At 39.2% G+C, this 23,584-nt stretch overlaps 1 protein-coding gene across 1 annotated transcript in view; it reads right to left on the bottom strand.

Annotated features, from left to right (window-relative positions):
* Hdac9 (histone deacetylase 9) overlaps nucleotides 1-23,584 on the bottom strand; it is a 675,889-nt gene that overhangs the window by 480,769 nt on the left and 171,536 nt on the right. Inside the window, exon 2 of the mRNA XM_055624368.1 lies at nucleotides 6,641-6,703. Coding sequence (XP_055480343.1) covers nucleotides 6,641-6,703 — 63 coding nt within the window. The remainder of the gene's footprint in view (nucleotides 1-6,640; nucleotides 6,704-23,584) is intronic.

The following is a 23,584-nucleotide window of genomic DNA, read 5'->3' as shown; positions in this document are numbered from 1 at the left end:
CACACACACACACACACACACACACACACACACACACACACACACACGGGGGTTAGTAAAAACAGAAAAAGAGCCTAAAATGTCAGGTTCCCTCCTTTGTCTCTGCAACAATGTCAGGCAGCAAGGCCAGGAGCTGGAAACACCACTGTGAAAGCATGACCTTCGGATCGCTCAGCAGCACTGGAACTATGGCACCACCCAAAACTGGTGGAGTGGAATGAGGTGCCAGACCCCACTTCAGCTGGCACTGCCCGCCCCTGTTGCCGCCCAGCTGTATAACTCTATAACTCGTGGTAAAAACACAGCACTTTGTCTTCTGACTAGTTTTCTTTTACTGGCAGTGGAAAACAGACCAGGCTATATACACACTCCTAACCATCAAAATTTCTGACGCAAACACTTTGTATGTGGAAGTGCAAAATCTAAGACAATCAATTTCTAAAATCAATATGTTCCTACAGGAGATGAGCAATGATGGCTCAGTGAGTGACGGGGCTTGATATATGAGCATAAGGACTTGAGTCCATATGCCATGTAAAAGGCTGGGTGTGGTCCTGCCAGGGACTACAGCTCCAGTGCTGGAGAGAGACTAGAGGATCACGGGGCTTGCTGTGCACCAGCCTAATCCTATGTCTGGTGAGCGACCGTGTCTGAGAGGGAGGAGGCAGGCCTTGACAGAGCAGGGCTCCACATTCTCTTCTGCCCTCCATGAGCTCACAAGCACATACACCCATACACACATGTGCATACATAACACATACATACATGACACTCACACACACGAATGTGCATGCAAGAAATAAACAAATATAGATGTAGAAAGCAAAAATTATGACATCTTACCAAATGCACAGTCTTTCCTAACTTTCTATCCATATATGAATTATTACAGTGTGTGGATAGATTTTAAAATACTTTTATAAAAATGAGACCATATTATTGGTTTTCTTTTTTACCTAAAAAATAACTGTATACTTAACTGAACCGAGTAGATTTAAAACTTCATTTGAGGAAACTGTAAACATACTAAATGCTTCTTCACAATAAGATACTATTTCTGAAAGGTCTCTCTAGGGTTAAATAAACTATCAAAAATAATTAGTGTTTGGAAACTTAAAAAAAAAAAAGGCAAAAAAAAGGCAAACCACTACACGTTTCTATTTTAAGCAGCAGAAAGTCTGTCCCTGGTAACAAAAAAGGAGAACATTAGTAGGTTCTCACATCTTTCCTTCTCAGAATTCACGGCTCCTCGCACTGTTTAGTCTGAGCTTTGTTTTCCTTTTTTCAGAATCTTAATCCATGTTCATTCAAGTGAACTAAATCCACCCCTATTGATTTTATTAGGATTTTCTCCTTCAGAATATGATTTCAGTTCATCTGTTGATTAATCTGATCCCACTGGTAGGTCATCTCTTTCCTATTTGAGGATTTTTACATTGTCTACCAGTTTCCTCCCTGTTTTAAGAACACCGTGGCTAACAATGACAGTGAAGACACTGGTGACTCTAAAGAGTTTCTTCTCGACAGCTCTGGGTGTCCTGGAACTCACCATGCAGACCAGATTGGCCTCAGGAGCACAGAGATCTGCCTTCCTCTGCCTCCGATGTGCTGGGGTTAAAGGTGTGTGCTACCACACCTGGTTTCTTCTCTGTCTTCTGATAGTGAGTACTGGGTAGCTTTGATATGCCTCCCTGAGTCCCACAGAGCTCTTTCCTCCTGCCTGTGACCTCACAGCCTGGAATTGACTTTCTGGAACTCTGAAAAAGCATTTATGGTTCAGTAGCCCATTGAGGGTATGACTGTCTGGAGAATTTGCATTAAATTTTCCCAAAAGATGAGAAATTCAACCTGCAGTACTTTTCTTTTTGTTTCAATGAATTTGTCTTTCTTCACGTTTTTACCATATATGTGTGTGTATATGTGTGTGTGTACATATATATATATATATATATATATATGCACACATACATATGTGTACATATTAATTGGTTTAAAATAGTAATTATTTTGTTTGTTGATCTTTGTCATTCAGCTGTGTTAACTTTTCTCTAATTACATTAACCCACTCTCCTTTTTAAACCTTGCAGGTTTTTTTTTGCCATTTCTAATGATGAATTTCGTTTTATAATTACCATGCTTTTGTCATTCTTAGGTGATCCCTTTAGAACAAAAATCTCCCTTTTCATCTCATCCTATAGCTTTGCCATTCTCACCTTAAAGTATTGTTTCATAGAGTTTAAGGTAAGCTAAGATGTGCTATTTTCTGGGAAGCAATTTTTAGACAATACCATTGCTCCAAAACCTTGAAATTTTCCTTTTTGGTGAAACGCTAAGACTAGCTAGGCAGGAACATCCTGTTGTGGAGCTTAGCTAGCACATTGCTTGTATGCCTGTATTTCTCAAGAGAGTCTGCGTTTGAGCCCTCTCCCCCATTTCACCAGCTTCTTCTTCCATAATTTCTTCTACTGTGCTTCAGTCATGTGAGAGAAGAGGGACAGCTTAGACGCTGAGAACGTCACTCGATCAGCTGCTCTCCGTGTTTGGGGACACCAGAATTCTTAGGAACTTGTCAGTTTGCCAGTAAAGTTCTAGGAGTTTTCCTTGGCTGTTCATTTGAAAGTACAGCACACACCATTTTCTTTGCAGTTGCTGTTGAATGCCATGTCAGGCGATGGCATGTGCCTGCTAGCTTATATATTTAAGGGGTCCCCTTCAGTAGCTGTCAGGGGTGAGGAACTATGTCTGCAGTATGTCTCCACACCTCTCCTCTCCAAATGCAAGACCATCACTTAGAATATTTTTTTCAAATCCAGAATTTAGAATTCTCTCAGACACCTGAGGGCTTTATGGGCTGTTCTTACTGAACGGACATACTACTGATTACAGCACCTGTGTGGTTCTCAGAAATTGGACACACTTATCATGCCCTTTCTCGCAACAGACTTACTTATGAACAGTTTTATTATTTTAGTCCCATCAAATATAGCAACTGACAATAGGCTTAAAGGTGAAAATAACACGAGTTAGAAAAATAGCAAAATAGCAATTACGGGTCAGACATGAAGAAATTCTTATGCAACAGTAGCTTTCACAGACTGCTTCATAATTAGTTTCTATATTTCAAGTAGACATAGTTGACTACTGAATCCAGAATGGTCCATTTTTCTCAGTATGACACACCAAGAAACAATATATTCTGGAAAGGTGAAGACACATCTTAATAAAAAACAAAATCAGAATTTAGACTTAAATGTTTTTAGATCTTTAAAAATAAGAATACATAATGAATACGGTTTTTCTTTAATTATCTCTGACAGCAATTCGGTATAAGCTGAGGCAGTTCCTTTTTAACTTGTCCAACACTGAGTGGACATTTCTGCTGTCCAACACGTTAGGCAACAAGCCAGGCAACAGAAAAATACCCTTCATTCTGCCAGCTCCCGCTGACAGGCTTGAGTCAATATTTTTACATGGTCCACACAAGCCACAAAAGTGGAAATGACCTGGCAAAATATATCACTTTTAATGGATTTCAAAATCCAATATTGTCAACTATTTTAAACGAAGGTGTTAGCACATCATGTTTTACATGTGGACCACCCTAATCCTACCTGATGTCTAACCTGACCAATATTATTGAAAAACATGCAACTATGTGAATCGTTGCAATTCACTGACATACAAAAATTTCTGCACAAAATAATAGACTTTAACATGTAAGACCTAAGAAAACATGTGCTATCTTGACACATTGCTAATTACAACTGTATGATAAAACTAACTTTTAAAAACATCACCAATTTCATTAAGTACCTATTAGAGTTTCACAGTTTTAGCACCATCACCAGATTCTTTGTCTTTTATTATTACTATTATTATTAAGATGTTTCACAGAACATGCACGTAAGAACCCTACCCTGTCACAGTCATGATTCACAGAAGAAAATATCTTTGTTCTTACTAAAGCAGATACTTAAAGAAAGAGCACGTTTACAAGAAAATTAACAAAACAGGATTGTGGAACAAAACCATTCTTCCTCATGGACAATCCAATTCATCTGGGATGTTCAGCAAGAATGGAGAGCCGTGTTCCTCCACTCGTAATAATATCAGCACACTCACTTTACAGATGTGCCTACACGAGAATCTCAGAGACCAACAGGTGCACATCACCAATGACTGTTTAAAGATGAGCAAACCAACTTCACAGCTAGCTGGCAGCAGGCTCATGAACACAGGGGTCCTCAAACAGCACTGCCAGTCACTACGGACTCATTCTGGACTCAAAACAGGTCAGTGGTTATCCAAGAAAGATGAAAGAAGGGTCTGTAATTCTATGAAGACAAGCATGTCTCCAATTTAGTAGTAAATCCACAGGAGGAAAATAATAATCTGGCGAATGTTCGCCAGGACCAACCATATCCTCCCTACTCCACCACTGTTAGTTCACTAACAGTATAATGGCTAAGGGGATTTGCAACCCTGCTCTCCAGGATGCCCGTTCAAAATTAAAAGAGAAACATCAGGGTGGAATCTTAGCATCATCTATTGGAAAGCGTACTCGGTAATCCAGCCTCAGGAAAAAAAAAATGCACAAAAAAAAAAAAGATTAGGTGAACGAAATCTCTGCTCATTTTTATGAAACAAATTCAAATATCACGAGGCATCAGCGGAGGGATGCAATTAATATCCTAACTTTTAAAAACAAGTAGAGCTTAGATCTCCCCTGTTTGCTGCAGGCAGACTGGGCTATCTGACTGGCTGGGCTGGAATGATACTGACTATAACACTGCTCTTCATTTACCAGCTGGTGCCTGGATACTGCTGTAGGTGAGACAGGCAGCAAAGAAATCGCAAGGCTTCCAGTTTGAAGATCTTGTTATGCTGCATACCAATCTTTCAATGTCAGGGAAACAGCAGCTTCATTTCGGACTTGAGCCAAGTTGTTCGGTTATCAAAATCACAGGGAAAAAAGCAAAGCTAGCTAACGACACTTGTGGCTAGCCCGGTGTCAGCTAACTGTTGTTTCTTGCAACACTCTACTGTGTTTCTCTTCTCTAAAAGAAATATAACAACGTGTAAAGACTAAAAGGATATCACAGCACTGAAGACATAGCTAAAATAGTTTCTAGTATTCATGGATATTTCAAAAATGTGATGCTGAGTGCCCAGTTCCACCCGGACACACCTGCTAGCCCCGCCTGAGCCCTTGTCAGCTTTCAGCCACAATGATAACAAACACTGACATTCTAGAATGTTCCCCTTTGCCAAACAGATATCACTATGAATATAATTTCTGTGACATTGGTGTTGAATATTAAATTTTACAAAACTGACACTTCATGATGGTTCCACAAGAAGACATGGAAAACAGAGGATCTCAAGACCATCACATTGAAGAGAGCTTTAAAGAGAACCGGCTTTAAAGAGGGTCCACAGATGGTAATACGTACAGGCACAGAAGCCGACTGCATGCCAGCCAACCTGTAGAAAATTTCTTTCCTACAGAAGCCTACTAACTGAAAGCTGTTCTGTAGGACGTTCTTATTGGGAATGTAGGCAGTTATCTATAACTGAGATGGAACCCACAGGGGCACTCGGAAGCTCCAAGAAAGAACTTTAAACCAAATTAGGCTACGGCATTCAGAAGATGACAGAAACAGAGTAACAAAAGCTTGAGGAACTGGTTATAGGAGACAAATAACAAACAGCAGTAATTAGTGTCAGTCAGACTGCAGGAGAGTGGAGACTTTTAATAGACATTAACTGGGAAGTGGACAAGCCCCACCTCCCTGCAGCAGATCTCTGAGACCTCAAGCATGTACAGAGAACTATGAACTAGACTTTGTCCCTGTAAGAATCCAACAAAGCATTGCACCTGCTTCTAATACATTTCTCTGTGTGTGTGTGTGTGTGCGTGTCTGTGTGTGTCTCTGTGTGTGTCTATGTGTGCATGTATATGTGTGTGAATGTGCATGCATGTGTGTGTGTGTGTGTGTGTGTGTGCGCGCGCGCCACTGCACCTGCCTGGCAATGCTAGACTTCCCAAGTGTTTGGGGAGGAATTAAAATAAGCATCTGGTAGTAATTCTATTTCATCCAAAACAGATTCACTTTGAGCTTAAGAAAAAAAAAGGCACATTAGGGAAAGAATAAAACTACCTGAGAACTTCTCAGACACACACTTCAGAAGGTAGGACTATAAATAGTTGTGCTTGTGTGTGCACACTGTAAACATAAAGTCATCTGGCTGGCTGAAGCTGCAATTTAAACTGAAGCCCCAAGATGAACTTAAAGTCCCACGAGCATGTGTTTACAATCAGTACAGGTCTCCTTTCTCCGGCTGCACAGTAAGACGAAACACCTTTCTTTCCCTTATCTCAGTGTCTCCTTGCAACAGTAGCAATTCTTTGCAATTTCATTCAGAAGCCGCCTTCCCTAAACACACTCAGAATATGCAGGGAAAGGGTAATGGAAGTATCTAAGTAAAACACTTCAATAGCACCAAGAAAATGAAAACATCAACAACCAGCCGAGAAAGCAATTCCTTAAGCAAGCTGTTTTCCTTCATTTTCCCACCAGCCTCCCCTTCAGCCTTCTCAAACATAAAACAAGCACCCCGACTATAAAAGAGATCATACCTGAGCTGATCATACTGTGCATTCTTTGCTGAGCCAAAAGCTGCTCCCTTCCGGCCACTCCATCTGAGGAAAGACAGGAGTCAGTCTCGTAAATTGTCTGCAGCATACTCCAGCCACTCTTACTTCAGCTCCATAAAAGAGTCACCATTGCTGCTGCTCGGGGCTCTCTGGACCCAGGAGCTACCCTGACTGGTCCCCCCTCCTCCCCGAGAGAAACGGCAAGCAGGAGGATCAACTTCCACAATGACTTCCTTTCTGCTTGGATGGGCATACCCTTTAAAAAGACCTGGGCACTTTCCCCCCAATCACCAACCTGTGTGCAAAGCAGAAAGAGCACGGTAGATGCTATAGCTCACTGGAGTTTTAGGTTATCCTGGAAACTAAAAGCAGGTGGGCAACAGGAATGTGCTTCAGGGTTATTTCTTTTTAAGAATAAGTAGAAAAAATATTAACTCTGCCCATGGGGGGGGGGAGATTAAAAAAAAAAGAAGGAAAACAATTAAACCTGTCGTCTAGCTCCCTGGACTGCTGGGGCTTCAGGGCGAAATCCTCAGCCTGCAAGTGGCTCCAGAGGGTGTCCTCCTGTCTGTCTGTGCGTCTCTCTCTTCCCTTTCTCAGCCTCTTTCAGCTCAAGTTGGCTAAAGCTAGTGATAATCCATTTGCATATGAATCAACAACAGCATGGCCCACAGGCACAGAAATAGAACAATGGTCGGCCTGAGCCAAAAATAGGTCAAGCATGGCCGAGTGATTGGAGCCTGCATTAATGCATTTAAAAATACCCCAGCAAAGCCAGCTGTCCAGCCTCTATCTTTCAAACCATAATTCTCTATTGCAGGGCCTTAAAAGCAATTAACTCTTTCCTCCCTCAGTATGCTTCACATAGTGGCATCACACCTCCAAAGAAAGGAAATCAAGAAAAAAAAGAAGAAGAAGAAGAGGAGGAAGAAAAATCCTAACTCAAAGAGGGAGAATGCACACACATTTCATTTCATTTTATTTCTGTAGTATGTGTTTTTGGAAGAGAGAGCAGAGAAGTGCAGAGCTGTATTGGTTCTAAAATAATACTGGAAGCTTTTGCTCATAATGTGGTTTCTGCCTCACCCACGCACAGCAATCCTGGTGTTCTATTTTTGTTGCCTGTTTCTCTGGCTGCACTGCAGTTGGCTGAAGGATGAGGAGCTTTTCTGCCTTCTAGTTTCAGCACTGACAGGAGATTTAGCAGAGGTAGTTTTTGAAAACAAGCACACCGCAGAAATAAAATGTTTGGGTTGTTTGTTGTTTTTTTGTCTGTCTGTTTGTTTGTTTTAAGTGTTTTGTTTTGTTTTGACTTGCTTTTTATTTTTTCCATTTCACAAATCCTAATGTGATCTTAGACTCCCTATCAATTTTATTGCATCCAATTCCTGCTACACTTAAAACAAAAATCAAATTGTGGCTTTGAAATGAAATGTTTTCCTATCTCTCAGTCCCTCAGGCCAGATCCAACCTGCCTTTAAAAAAAAAAAAAAAGTTGATACTTTCTTATGAGTACAGGATAGCTGAATATCTTATCAATCAGCAAATCAATCAATATGTTCACTATCCAAGTACAAATGGCAGAACCTATTTCTACTTTGGATGGCTGAAATATAGACCTCATTTTAGTATAAAAATAGCATGTCAACAGAGTTTCAGGCCAACATACATGATAGAATTCACCTATAAGGTAAATAGAATGCACAACCTTGCAAAAATGTTCCATAGTCTCTGGCATACATTTATAGTAACATCATTTCTCTGCAAGCAATAAATTCAGAATCCCCAAATGGGACAGCAACATCTCAGCAGTTTCAGGGACAAACACAAAAGTGGAGCCCTTTGTCACACAAGTTCTTCTTCCTGCTCTGAACTACTCAGCATCTGCACTGGCAGGGCCAGGAAAGGACAGAGGAAAAGCTTCTGTGGCAAAGTGTCCAGAACAGCCGAATGGGAGAGGAATCCCCCAAGCTAGGCTGTGGGGACCAGAAAGAGCAAGGAAGGCTGCCCAGAATTCTGGCGAAAGGAAGAGAGGGCAACAGTAGTTGGGTTCTTTTTTTGTGTGGATTAATTTCTATCCATCACTCCTCTTCTGGAAAGGGCATTATCTGAACAGCTAACTTACAAAAGTTTTAAAATAGTTTTCTAAATGCCATTGGATATAAGCAAAACAACAAAACTTTCATGTTTCTATCTGTCGAAAATATGTTTCACATTCCCCCCCCCTTTAATGAATGTATGAAAATTCAAGAGATGGAAATACTGTCATTTAATAAGGGTTGTTATCTTTGGTTATCACACATAGCACTTTAGATCTGGTACAAATGTATTGTTCACGGTGGTTATAATAGAAGCTGCCTCAGTTTCTTCCACATAAGCTGCTCCTCCAACCAGGGCAGCTTCATTTTCATTTGTTTAACTGAGAGATGCAGTGGTTTTCCTTTTATTACTAATTCATTCTTTTAAATATATTCTATAATGTTTTGCACTATAGGATATGTCTCCATTTATTAAGGTTCTGTCTAACATGTTCTGCCTAGTGCCTCACGGTTCTGACAGAAAAGCTTTTAAACATGCATTCACAGAGCATGTGAAATGATTTATTTATGATGTTTTGTAAAGAACTCATAAATAGAAACCATCACACATGAGATTAGCCAGATCCAAAGTGTATACATCTTTAAAAACAAAACAACAACAACAAAAAATCATAGCATTCGTTGTTGTTATTGTATTTCCTTGCACATGCTAGGCAAATACCTTCTTCTGATTTATTTATTAATTAATTTAATTTACATCTCAGTGATAGGCCCCTCCCTCTTCTCTCAGTCTCACCATCCCTCCTGCATCTCCTCAATCCTGGTCCTCAGAATAGGGGAACACCCCTACCCAGATACCCCAGATCATTAATTCATATGAAGACTGAGTTCATCTTCCTCCCCTGTGGCCTGGTAGGGCAGTCCCATTAGGGAGAAGTGATCAAAAAGCAGGCAATATAGTCCATGTCAGAGATATCCCTGGCTCCCCTAACTAGTTGGCCCACATGAAGACTAAGATGCCCATTGGACTTATCTTCCTGGGGGTCTGTTCATCGTAGTATGTCTATCGTATATTATATGACTAAAACCCACTTATAAGTGAGTATGTACCATGTTTGTCTTTCTGGGTCTGTGTTACCTCACTCAGGATGATCGTTTCTAGTTCCATCCATTTGCCTGCAAATTTCATGATTTCCTTGTTTTCAATGGCTGTGTAGTATTCTACTGTGTAAATGTACCACAGTTTCTTTATCCATTCTTCAGCTGAGGCTCATCTAGGTTGTTTCCAGCTTCTGGCTATTACAAATAAAGCTGCTATGAACATAGTTGAGCAAATGTCCTTGATGCATGGTAGAGCATCTTTTGGTGTATGCTCAGGAATGGTATGGCTAGGTTCTTGAGCTGTGGCTATTCCCAGTTTTTTGAGAAAGCACCAGATTGGTTTCCAGAGTGGTTGTTCAAGTTTGCATTCTGGAGTTATCTCCATACCTGACTTCAAATTATACTACAGAGGAATCATAATAAAAACTTCAAGGTACTGACATGAAATAGGATGGTTGATCAATGGAAATAAACCCATACCTATGCATATCTGATTTTTGACAAAGGAACCATAACCATACAATGGATAAAAGATAGCATCTTCAACAAATGGTGCTGGTCTGACTGGATGTCTACATGTAGAAAAATGCAAATAGATCCATATTTATCACTCTGCACAAAACTCAAGTCCAAGTTAATCAAAGACCTCAACATAAAACCAGATACATGAAATCTGCTAGAGGAGAAAGTGGATTAAAAGCCTTAAATTCATTGGCACAGGAGACAACTTCCTGAACGGAACACCAAAAGCTCAGGCACTAAGATCTACAATTAATCAATGGGACCTCATGAAACTGAAAAGCTTCTGTAAAGCAAAAGATACTGTCAATAGAACTAAAGGGCAGTCTACAGTTTGGAAAAAGACCTTCACCAATTCTACATCCAACAAAAGCTAATATCCAGAATATATAAAGAACTCAAGAAATTAAACACCATCAAAGCACATAATTCAATTAAAAAAATGGGATACAAAGGTAAACAGAATTCTCAACAAAGGAATCTCGAATGGTGAAGAAACATTTAAAGAAATGCTCAGTGTCCTTAGTCATTGGGGAAATCCAAACCAAAAGGACTCTGAGGATCCATCTTTACACCTGTTAGAATGGCTAAGATAAAACACTCAAGTGACAGCACATACTGGTGAGAATGTGGAGAAAGGGAACCCCCTCCTCTACATGTATACATCCTAATGAACTTCTTTGCAGTTAGAATAGCCAGTCTGAAGTTTTGGAGCTTCTCAACGGATCTTAGGCTTCTCCATTAGTTAGAGTTTCATGTGTTTACCCACCACAAAAACCCTGAAAAATTGACAGATAGACCTAGAAACAATTAATTAGCATTATATAAGTTTTCACTATTCACTTTGATGATTTAAAGTGCGCGCTTGTGCTTACTCCTTCCTCATCACCTAATGCTGATGTTTTATTTTCTTCCTTCTACATGTTATACTTTGAGTACATGAATATTTGTTCACATATATACATATTTGTAATAGGCCAGATCTGCCTGAGAGAAAAAGAAATATTCTTTTTTTTTCTGACATTGTGCGACCCCAATTAATATCAATTAATACACTTTAAGTCCACCCCCTTTCCTGTAATTTTGTGCTCTACTTTTCTTTAGAGGTGAATACTATTCCATTTAATATGTGTAACAGATTCCATTACCATTCGCATTCTTTCCTCAGTCAAGACAATGTCATTTAAATAAATAAAAAAAAAAATTTAGACAAAAAAAAAAAACCCAAAAAAACAAAAAAACAAACTTCATACACCTCAAGGTTGGAATTAAAACTAATGCAGCCACTGTGGGAATTAGGATGGATTTAAAACCTCGAGCTAGCCTTTGAGTTCTGACACCACTGCTGGTCACACCCAGAGGACCAAGGCCAGTACTGGGCACAGGCGTGCTCAGTACATCCATTACATCCATTGTCTGGATATAGGATCAGCCTAGAGGCCCATCAACGTCTGAATGGATTAAAAGGTAACAGGAGATACACAATACATTTTATTCAGCTATAAAGAATGGATGTGGAGCATTATTTAAATGTATGTACACATGTATGTATTTATGTAGGACATACACATATACATATGTATATGTAGGACATCAAAATAGAAAAGAGGCTGTGAGACAGGAAAACAAGATCTAAAGATCAGAGGGGCAAAGAAATTATACATCATGCGTAGCATAAAAGCAGGAGGGCAACGAATTGGGGGGAGGAAGGAAAACACCAGAGGGTGAGGGGAGGGCAGGAGTGGTGATGAAGAGGAATGTATGATACCTGTGAAAATGTCACAAGGAATTGCATGTATCTGCTAGCCAATATTTGTAATATACACATTGTTTTAAAAATGACTTCCATCAAGCTCTCTGTCCCCCACCTCTGCTTGCCTTCTTTGTTTTTGTGCCTCCATGACAGAACCATCAGGTCTGAGGAGATTTGCAACAGGAAATGAACTGCATTTCTCTAGCATCCATTTTCTCCAATTGCATTACCCCACGCCTTACCAAGATCATGCAAATATGTTGCTGTAGATTTTCAGAACAACGTTTCAAATGAGCTACTGATGAAAGGAAACAATGGTCTACATGTTTCAGAGTATTTTTAACAGAATATTCAAAAAATTATAAAAAAATATGTAAGACAAATAACACAATCATAATATTGGCATAATAGATGCCTACACATCTTTCGTCACTTCAGGTTTAATTACACCCACAGACCACAATCAACAAAAAAGATCTCTAAACTTGTATAAGCAAAAATAGAATGAAAATTCCAGAATAGCAAGTAATTATCCTATTTCTCTGAGGTTCCAGGAAGCTGCTGTCCAATGCGTCTTCATTTTCAGCATGTTTTACACCTCACCTCTAACAGAATGCCCATCTTCTACCTTCCCCTTCATTAGCAGTCCTGCCTTCTACTTAAGTCTTGACAACCAAAACTTATTTTAGTTTGAAAATAATTAGGCCCATCCTCTGGCAGCTGAAGTTTATCTCCCAGAAGAAAAATAAGCATTGTCAAAACAAGCATCATGGACACTGAGCACCAGGGTTTCATATTCAAAAAGCTCAACAGTAAGAAATTGAATGTCTTACACCATCTTGACACTGATAAAGAAATGCAACTAAGTTTTTTTACAGCTATTTACAAGACTAGCTTTACTGAAGGGGGTAGGGCATTTTCGTTTACAATAATCTTAACAAACTAGTGTAAACATCAAACTTAAAGGACAAGTTTTACAAATATAGATATAATAGATTTAATTCAATTGAGTAAGTTATTTTGAAATTTGAATTATGTATCATATTTTACTTTCATACAGATAAAAAAATATATGAAACAATAAGAGCACAAAGTCAAGGTTTCCAAACTAGTGGAAAGTGGGAATTGTATCCTACTGTGAAATATTTTTCAAAAATTATGATGGTTGGAAAATCGTTATGAAAATACATAGGAAAACATTCAATAAAGTGTCTTTCCAAAGCTAGTCCGATGCTGAAGACAGTGCTCAATGGTAAGCCATTTCTCTACCATACCCAAGGGTCTAGGTTGTAGCTAGCTTGCACTGTAAAGTATGGATAAAAGTAACCTATTACGGACACACCGTCAGACCTTCAGCTCACTGCAGTCTTTTTCAAATCTGTCTTACTGAGGGCTCTCGCCCTAAGAAAACACAAGGTAATCACATTTCTAGAGACATAGTGATAGAACCTGCAGGTAAAGCAGACTTCTCATGAGGGAAACAAATGCTTTGATGCCAGACTCTAAGCCTTAAGCTGTGTTTTAGAAGAACCTTACAAATCCCTGGATGGTGTCTGGTATCCTCCCTCTATTCAGCCACTCGTGGTCTCCCTCCATTCCACCTTCCTACTTCTCACACTACTGCCACCAGCAACAGCGTTATATACATTCCTTTGTGATCAATGGGCTTCTAATCTCAGCTTTCCAGAGAACAGGGTTCAGGGGAGGTCCCTGTAGGGAGCTGGGAATGGGGCCAGCCTGGAGAGTAAGCGGCTTGAGGTGTGTCCAAACCCCCAAGCCCCGGAAATCTCATCCTGAGGTAATTAGGAGTAGGACTTCTCAACCCCTGCCCCAGGCCTGCTTGTCCATCTCCACCTAGCCTCTCAGGATCCACCCTCAGCTGTAGCAGTAGTAGGCATCTCAATGGATGGAGAAACGAAGCCTTATGGCATGCAGTCATTTTTGTTTGTGAACTAGCTTATTTATCTGAATTGCCTCCTCTGGAAGAGGAATAGCATCAGTTCATAGTGAACAAGGAACACTGCGTTTTTGTTGCTTTCCGCAATTTCAAGGAGCTGCTGGCCAAGAGACACTATGGACCTGGTCCCAGGAGCAGGTACAGAGGTCAAGCAAACTCATCTTCAAAGAAACTATGAAGACACTGTTTCATGTGAATCTGATTTTTAAAAAAATCAACAATAACAAAATGTTAGGATCATCGGGTCTTGATTTGATATTCCTCCCCTAACGCTTTCTTTTAAATACCATACATTGTACTAAGTCTAATTTTCGGGGTCCAAAGAGAATCACAATCAGCTTGTTAGAACTGAAACTTATTGGGTCTGGAAGAAATGTGTATTTCAGTAGCTTCCTGCTGGTTCTGAGCCACAATAAAGTGTGAGACCCAGGAGATTAGATCTTCCTCCCAAAGCAGTAATTACAGTGCTAAAAATATAGATGGATAAAATATCTTTTTAGTACAATATCAAATTAGTAAGCATTATTACGAAATAATTTTTAAGTGAAAATAATTAAAATAGCTAAGACACTGGGAAGCAGTGTCATTAATATTCAGAGTAGAAAGGCAAGGAAGAACTCTCGGGAAGAGGTTTTGGCTGCTGGAACATGAGGACAACACTACTCAGTCCAGACGAGGAGCTCCTGCGCACTGGTCTTCCCCATGAGCACCTGTTCGGAGTTATATTTTCTGAGTATTTCCCAGTTGCACATGAGTTGCTGTATTCAGCTCTAGACACCCAAAACAGGAAGACAAATCTACATGACTATGCAGGGCCCAGAATTAAGGTGGCAAGTAAAACTTTCCTTTAAACAGAAAACTCACGCATTCATTCAGATACCAGATAATCATAGATGTATATGCAAATGACAGACTAAACGTTCACAGAATTTTCAGTTTTAAAAGAAATGCAGTTACTAATACAGTTTAACAATAAATTTTTTTTAAAAAAAATTGATTTTGTCCAGCATGGAGATACAAGGTCTGTAATGACAGCCGTAGGAAGACAGAGAAAGCAAGATCACCACAAGTTTGAGGCTAGCACTATCTATGTTAAAAAAAAAATCTAGACTAACCTGGGATACATGAGATATTGTCTTAAAACAAAACAAGCAAAAGCCCTTAATTTTATTTCAATTTTCTGTTAATTTTAATACCATGAATTATAAGCACAAAACTGTGTAGATTTTTTTAAGAAATTATAAAAAATGTATAATACTTGACTGAAGGACATTCAATAAGTAATAGGTATTACTATAATAATGGCACAAATGTTGTTCTAAGCAACAAAAACTCTGTATCCATTCCTCATTTGAGGGACATCTGGGTTGTTTCCAGATTCTGGCTATTACGAATAAAGCTGCTACAAACATGGTTGAGCAAATGTCCCTGTTGTATACTTGAGTATCTTTTGGATATATGCCTAGGAGTGGTATGGCTGGATTTTGAGGAAGCGCTATTCCTAGTTGTCTGAGGAAGCGCCAGATTGATTTCCAAAGTGCTTGTACAAGTTTACATTCCCACCAGCAGTGGAGGAGGGTTCCCTTTTCTCCACATCCTCTACAGTATGTATTGTCACTTGAGTTTTTGATCTTAGCCATTCTGATGGATTTAAGATGAAATCTCAGAGTCATTTTGATTTGCATTTCCCTGATGACTAAGGGCATTGAGCATTTCTTTAAGTGTTTCTCTGCCATTCAGTGTTCCTCCACTGAGAATTCTCTGTTTAGTTCTGTACCCCAATTTTTAAATTGAATTACTTGATTTGTTGCTGATTAACTTCTTGAGTTCTTTATATATTCTGGATATTAGCCCTCTGTCAGATATAGGGTTGGTAAAGATTCTTTCCCAGTCTGTAGGCTGTTGTTTTGTTCAGAAGACAGTGTCCTTTGCTTTACAGAAGGTTTTCAGTTTCATGAGGAACCATTTATTGATTGTTGCTCTTAGAGCCTGTGCTATTGGTGTTCTGTTCAAGAAGTTGTCTCCTGTGCCAATGAGTTCTAGGCTCTTCCCCACTTTTTCTTCTAACAGATTTAGTGTGTCTGGTATTATGTTGAGGTCTTTGTTCTGCTTACATTTTAGTTTTGTGCTGAGTGATAAATATGGATCTATTTGCATTATTCTACATGTAGACATCCAGTCAGACCAGCACTATTTGTTGAAGATGCTGTCATTTTTCTATTGTATGGTTTTGGCTTCAATGTCAAAAAATCAAGTATCAGCTTCTTTCATAAGATTCCCTGCACTCTACCAAAGTTTGGCTATGAGTCTCAGCATCCCCTGTAATACCCTTCTGGGCAGTCTTTCAGAGGCCCTCTGTGGTAGGCTCCTGTCTTGTTTTCACCTTCTTCTGATGTATATACTATTTCCATTTCTGAATGAGGATTGAGCATCTTACCCAAGGTCCTCCTCCTTGATTAGCTTCTTTAGGTGTACAGATTTTAGTATGATTAGTATGATTATCCTATTTTATCCATAATTTTAGTATGATTATCCTATATTATATGTCTAATATCCACATATAAGTGAGTGTACCATTTGTGTCTTTCTGCTTCTTGGATACGTCACTCAGGATGATCATTTCTAGTTCCCACCATTTGCCTGCAAATTTCATGATTCCCTCGTTTTTAATTGATGAGTAGTATTCCATTGTGTAAATGTACTATAAATTCCATCCATTCCTCAATTGAGAGACATTTGGAGGGGGAAATAAAAAGACCTGGAAGGGTCTGGAGCGCCACAAGGAGAACAACAGAACCAAAATATCTGGGCCCAGGGGTCTTTTCTGAGACTGATATTCCAACCAAGGACCATTCATGGAGATAACCTAGAACCCCTGCACAGATGTAGCCTGTGGCAGCTCAGTCTCCAAATGGGCACCCTAGTAAGGGGAACAGGGACTGTCTCTGACATGAAATCAGTGGCTGGCTCTTTGATCACCTCCTCGTGAGGGGGTGGAAAGTAGCCTTACCAGGCCACAGGGGAAGACTATGAAGGACAGTCCTGATGAAACCTGATAGGCTAGGGTCAGATGGAAGGGGAGGAGGTCCTCCCCTATCAGTGGACTAGGGGAGGCATGGGAGGAGATAATGGAGGGAGGGAGAGAGGGCAGGATTGGGAGGGGATGAGAGTAGGGGATATAGCTTGGATACAAAGTGAATAAATTGTAATAAATAAAAATTATATTATAAAAAAGACTGGAGACTAGATACTGCCGTTAAGTTGTGAGTTTATCATAAGAGAACAGACTTTCAGCTTTTCAAACTAACAGAAGCACAGAAATTCTATTTAAATATGAGCCTTATGATAAATGAGTGTGTTTATAAAGGCTTATGATAGCAAGTCTTGTCTGTTTGGGGCTGAATGACAATGCCGATGTTGTGAACAGAACTTTCTAGAGAAAATCTATAAAAGAAAATAAATTGTGTTTTTTAAAAAATTAAATTGTGTTTTTTTTTTTAAATCAAGTGTCCATAGGTGTGTGGGTTTGTGAATATTACTCAGCAATTAAAAACAAGGAAATCGTGAAATTTGCAGGCAAATGGTGGGAACTAGGAAAGATCATCCTGAGTGAGGTATCCCAGAAGCAGAAAGACACAAATGGTCTTATAAATGAATATTAGACATATAATATAGAATAAACACACTACTGTACACCCGAAGAAGATAATCAAGAAGGAGGACCCTGGGTAAGATGCTCAATCTTCATTCAGAAAGGCAATGAGACAGACATCGGTAGAGGGAGAAAACAGGGAACAGGACAGGAGCCTACCACAGAAGGCCTCTGAAAGATTCCACCCAGCAGGATATCAAAGCAGATGCTGAGACTCATCTTATGAAAGAATGGGGAGATAAAAAGACCTGGAGGGGACAGGACTTCCACAAGGAGAGCAATAGAACCAAAAAAAAAAAAAAAAAAAAAAATCTGAGCACATGAGTCTTTTCTGAGACTGATACTCTAACCAAGGACCATTCTTGGAGATAATCTAGAACCCCTGCTCAGAGGTAGCCCATGGCAGCTCAGTCTCCAAGTGAGTTCCCTAGTAATGGGAACAGGGACTATCTCTGACATGAACTCAGTGGCTGGTTCTTTGATCACCTCCCCCTGATGTGGGAAAGGCCTTACCAGGCCACAGAGAAGGACAATGCAGCCAGTCCTGATAGGCCTGATAGGCTAGGGACTATCAGTCAGTCCCTAGCCTATCAGGCCTATAGGAGGTCCTATAGAGGACCTCCCCTAACAGTGGAGTTGGGGAGGGGCAAGGGAAGAGATGAAGGAGGGAGGGTGTGATTGGGAGAGGACAGGGGATGAGAAAGGGGGCTACAGCTGGGATACAAAGTGAATAAACTGGAATTAATAAAACATAAATTAATTTTAAAAAGCAACAAAATTCAAGATATTAAAATATCTTGAAACCTATTATTTGTCTATGTTCTTAACACACTACAGAAATTCTTTAGGAAAGTTATATACTTGGTTAAGCATTTGATTGTTCTCTTGTGGTTATTAACTTTCACCTGTCAACTTGGAAAGGCAGTCTGTTTTGCTGCCTGCTGTATCACTAGAGTTGAGCACAATGTTTGCACACAACTTTCCACCCAGGAAATATTACTGCAAAGAATAAATGATGGCTGATCTGGAATAATTCTCTTATTATACAACTTGCAATATTTCATTGCTATAAATTTTGCTACAGTTTCTTATTAAAATACCAATTTAACAAGAAATAAATCATAATCAGAAGCTAAACAGATAGCTGTCATTGTAAATCTTATTAACTCAGTTCAGGGTTATCACACTTCTGCTAGACTCATTTTTCTTGCCTTATTTATTATCATCCACAAAATATTAGAAATGTCCCTAAAAGAGCTTCTGAGTGTGTGTTGAATCATCGAGTAGAACTTGAGTGTACAAAATGATACTACACCCTTCTTTTAAGGCATTTGAAAGATATCAACACTAAGTTACTAATATAAAATGCATCTGTGGCTTCCCACTTATGATAATGGGCTATAATAAATTAACAACTGTATCAATGACAGCGTTTTGAGAAAAGTCTTCTTACCACTTGCATTGGTTAGTTTTGATTGTTAGTTTTGATTGTTCGTTTTGAGACAGGGTCTCATTATACAGCCCAAGCTTGTCTTGCCTTGCCTCTTTCCTCTTCTGTAGCATATCACTATGCCTGGCTCAGGAACTCTACATGAATTGGTGAATTTTACTATGTCTGTGACTTCTACTCAACATTCTAAGAGAAATGCATTTAAACTTTTCTTCCTTTCAAAGAGTGGGAACATGCCATAATTGTTTGAATCATTTGTATATGAACTACTCTGGCTCTAAAATAAACATCACATATGAGAAAACAAAAACAAAGACAAAGACAGATCAAGACCATTTTCTATTAGCACCTGGACTAATAGGCGTCAGTACCTATCAGCTAGGAACCACTAGTTTTGTTTCACGTTTGTGATGGTGACTTTTAATTGTAAAGCTGATGCAATCTAGAATCACTTGAGAAGAGAGTCACAATGAGGAACTGTATAAATATGGTTAACCTGTGGACAAGCCTGTGAAGGGCTTTTTAGTGGGGCTGACTGAGTTGGAACACTCCATCATGACTGAGGACAGCACCAGTTTGTGGGCTGGACCATGACGTGCATAAGAATGGTGTGGAGCCAAGTACGTGCATGCTTCCTCTCTCTGCTCTGAACTGTGCATGTGACGAGCTGCTTCGAGCTCCTGCTGCCTTGACTCTCCTACAATGATGGGCTGTAACCTGAAATTATTAGCTAAAATAGGCTCTTTCTTCCCTAAAGCTTTCATCAGTCTTTGATCACAGCTGCAGGAAACAGAAAGGCTCTTTCTAATAAACGAGCATCTCTACAGTACAGCATCTACTTTGAAAGACAAAATAGTGTGAATAAACTAGCTCATGTTGGCTGAACTCCAGATGGGCAAAGTAGTTATGACATCATAAATGCTCAATAGGAGTCTCAGTTTTAACACAGACAGGTTTATGGAAATAAAAACTCTAGAAATCTGCTCAAGTATCACTCACATTCTGATCTTCAATGCTTGGAATAAGTTAAAGTTGTAATTAATTCTACAAAATAAGTCTGCCCCTAATGTAGCTGTGCTTTTCAATATTTACAAGCTTAGAAATAAAACGTGGTTTCAAAAACCAAAAATTAATTCAGTCATATATAGAGTCTGGAGAAGTGCTACAGTTGAGAACTGTGATCAAACTACTCTTTGCAGCTAATACAAGACAAGCAAATATCAAAAATTCAATCCACAGCTTTCATATCATTGCTAACCATGAAGGACAAGTTGACATTCACCTGTTCATACCACGACCTATCATCAAATTAAATCAAGAGTGTGCCAGAGTGCTTGCCTCTAAAAACAGCAGTATTTTAAAGTTATGATTAAATTCTAACTTACAAATTCAACTTAGTTGTGTGCCAACTACCAAATTTAAGGAAGAGTAAGGGCCTAAAACATTTTACTTATGTTTGGAAGATTAAAAAATTATAGCAATGGCACATAAAGTATAAATATTAACAGCTGGCTATATCGTTAAATGTTATGGAACCATGGGTATGGGAGTTTTTAGAGTAGAGACAAATGGCTCTAACTGCCATTCACATTCTGACCACAGTGTGACTTGACAACAAGGGCCATTTCTTTTCAAAAGACATATGGAAGATATAGTATGTTGGTGTTCACTATGCCAAATGTTCATTCATTATTTTCACATTTTGCCATTATAATCCATGATCCTCTTCCATTTTTCCAATTTAGTAATCCCCTTTTTTAATTTTATCAGTATGCAATGTCCTCCTTTATTTTATGATGCTTCTGTATAAAAGTCATGTGTTCATATTAATCAATTTATTCTCATGTTTACCCAGCAGATGATTCTCTGCATACTTCTGGGTGATTTCTCCATTTTATTCTGTCAAAAACTCTTACACTTGGTGAACTACAGACAAGAGATTCCAACTTTGACAGTTTGCCACCTTCTATGGCACGAATGATCAAATAAGAATAACAGACTCATTGTCAACCATGACACAAATCACAGGGTATTTGAACAGTTGAGTTACACAAACGTTTCCATACTAGACATCAACAAGACAAGACCAGAGCGATGACATTCCTTGATTCCATATATTGCTGAGAGAACAATGTTCACTCGGCACAGATGAGGTGGACCAACACTTGATGCATCACCTCTTCCTACGCCACCTACCACGACCCTTCTTTCCCCTTGTTTCATCTCGGATATGTTTTTTACTTTCTCATAAAAGTTCACTTTCTACACTAACACCACCTGGTCATCGATGTGGTAGTTCCATAACAAACAATACTTTTCAGGAAAGAACCAGAACCACTAGAAGACGATTATAAACTCTATAAAACCATGACTCTTTTCTCAGATTAAACCCAAGTACTGAAGAAATATATTAAAGGGAATTTACTATTTAAAGTATTTTATTATTTGAGTATTTATATGACTATCTTGAAACATTTTTAAAATGGGATATTTTGGAGGGTCGAAGAAGTCTCCTTATGCTCTTAGGGATCCTTTGCCCTCTGTAACAGGCAAGATCAGTTTCATTTCCATTCTTGTAGGGAACACACAGATGTGATTCATCTGACACCATAAAAGCCATGATAAAACAGTGCCACCAGAGAATCTTCTTGACTTTGCAGCTTTAAAGAAACCCTACTTGGCCAACACCTTTGAAAGAGTGGCCATGTGCTCATGTAGCTTCTAGATCAAAAGGATCTATCTAAAAACTGCAGGAATCTTCACTTTAGAGATTAAAATCGATTCATGAGAACCCCTTCGGGTCCTTTTTCATAGTTTTCCCTTTTTTTCCCTTTTGTGTTTGAGATTATAATTACATCACTTCTCCCGTCTGATTCCTCTCTCCAATTCCTCCCATAAGCCTTTTCTTGTTCTCTTTCAAATTAATGGCTTCTTTTCTTTCATTAATTTCATTATTGTTACATGTATTTATATATGTGTATGTGTATGTATGTACATAAATATATTTTTAAATATAACCTTCTCAGTTTGTGCAATGTTATTTGTATGCATGTTTTTAAGGCTGATCATTTGGTATTGGATATTTCGTGGAGAAAATCTTTCTCCCTCTCTTAGCATTCCTTATTTGCCCATAGATTTTTATGTAGGGTTGAGGCCTTGTAGGCTTTTCCCCCCATCCACCTTGACAGTCACATAATTACTCAACCCACATTGTGGGTTGTGGGAGAAAAACACTTTTCTTTTATCAATCTTGTTACCTGGAATAAATTAGTTTTGAGAGGTCCAGCTGTGATGAATTCTTCAACATTTCTGAGTCACAATTCTATCATCTTATAAACGGGCATGTTAATATCTAGTTCTCAGTGTAGCACTGTAGTGTAGAAATGCTGACTACGAAGTCTAAAATTATGACAGGTATACAATAGTCCTCAACTTAAGAGAACATACCCCTGTTGCAGAGGACCTGAGTTCTGGTTCCCAGCACCCGTGTCAGACAGCTCACACCTACCTGTAACTCAAGCTGCAGGACAATCTGATGCTTTCACCCTCTGGGGACACCTGCATCTGTGTCCATATATCCACTGCTCCCCCCAGCTCCAACACACAATTGAAAATAAAAGTTTAAGCATGCTGTAGGACTGGGGTCCTCCATGAGGTAAGTCCTCCTTCTAAAGGTCAGCTTGAAACACTGCAAAGTAGATTCTGAAGGTCGTCAATTTCCTTACTTTCTTGTATGGAAATAAATACAAAGTATAGAGAGTGCAGTGGCCTTCCAGTGTGTATGGTATGCATTACTCACAGGCTGCTGAACAAACTCTGGGTATGTAGCAACATGCTACACCTACCTAAGGAAATAGGCTGTGTGCGATGGTATCTTTGAGAAGCCAACCTGACATCTGAGTGAGCAAGACAGACTGTAACAATCCTGGCATAGAATGTCCACAGGGACACTAAGTGACATCCGCACTTGCCACTTATTCACAACCTAGGAATATAACAGTACTCAGTGTGTCCCCCTAACTAATATTTCTTTTGTTGCTGACAGTGGGGACACAATTTAAAGATCAATATGCTCACATTTCACCCAAAGCTGTAACAATATGATTTGTAAGGAATTAGAGGCTGGGTCTTTTTATTCAGTCCACACTCGCAGGGGATTCCCAGCAATGCTGTTTCAAGTAGAAGGGCCTAGTAGGAGTAGCTGTTTGTTTGTCTTGTGTTTCCTTTAAAATATGTTTTATTTTATTGAGAATTTCATATACCAATGCTACATTTACTTCATATTTACCCTTCCCTCTCCTGATTCCAACTCTTCATATGTTACCCCAACTCCTTCTATAGTTCATAACCTCCCTGTTACTTATTGTTATTATTGTTTTACAAACACACACACACACACACACACACATACACACACACACACACACACACACACACACACACACACACACACAC

This window comes from Psammomys obesus, unplaced genomic scaffold (genome assembly GCF_907164565.1).
Source record: "Psammomys obesus unplaced genomic scaffold, mPsaObe1.curated_primary_1811, whole genome shotgun sequence".
Lineage (NCBI taxonomy): Eukaryota > Metazoa > Chordata > Mammalia > Rodentia > Muridae > Psammomys > Psammomys obesus.
The sequence above is the reverse complement of the archived record's forward strand: the minus strand, read 5'-3'. Positions and strand labels throughout refer to the sequence as shown.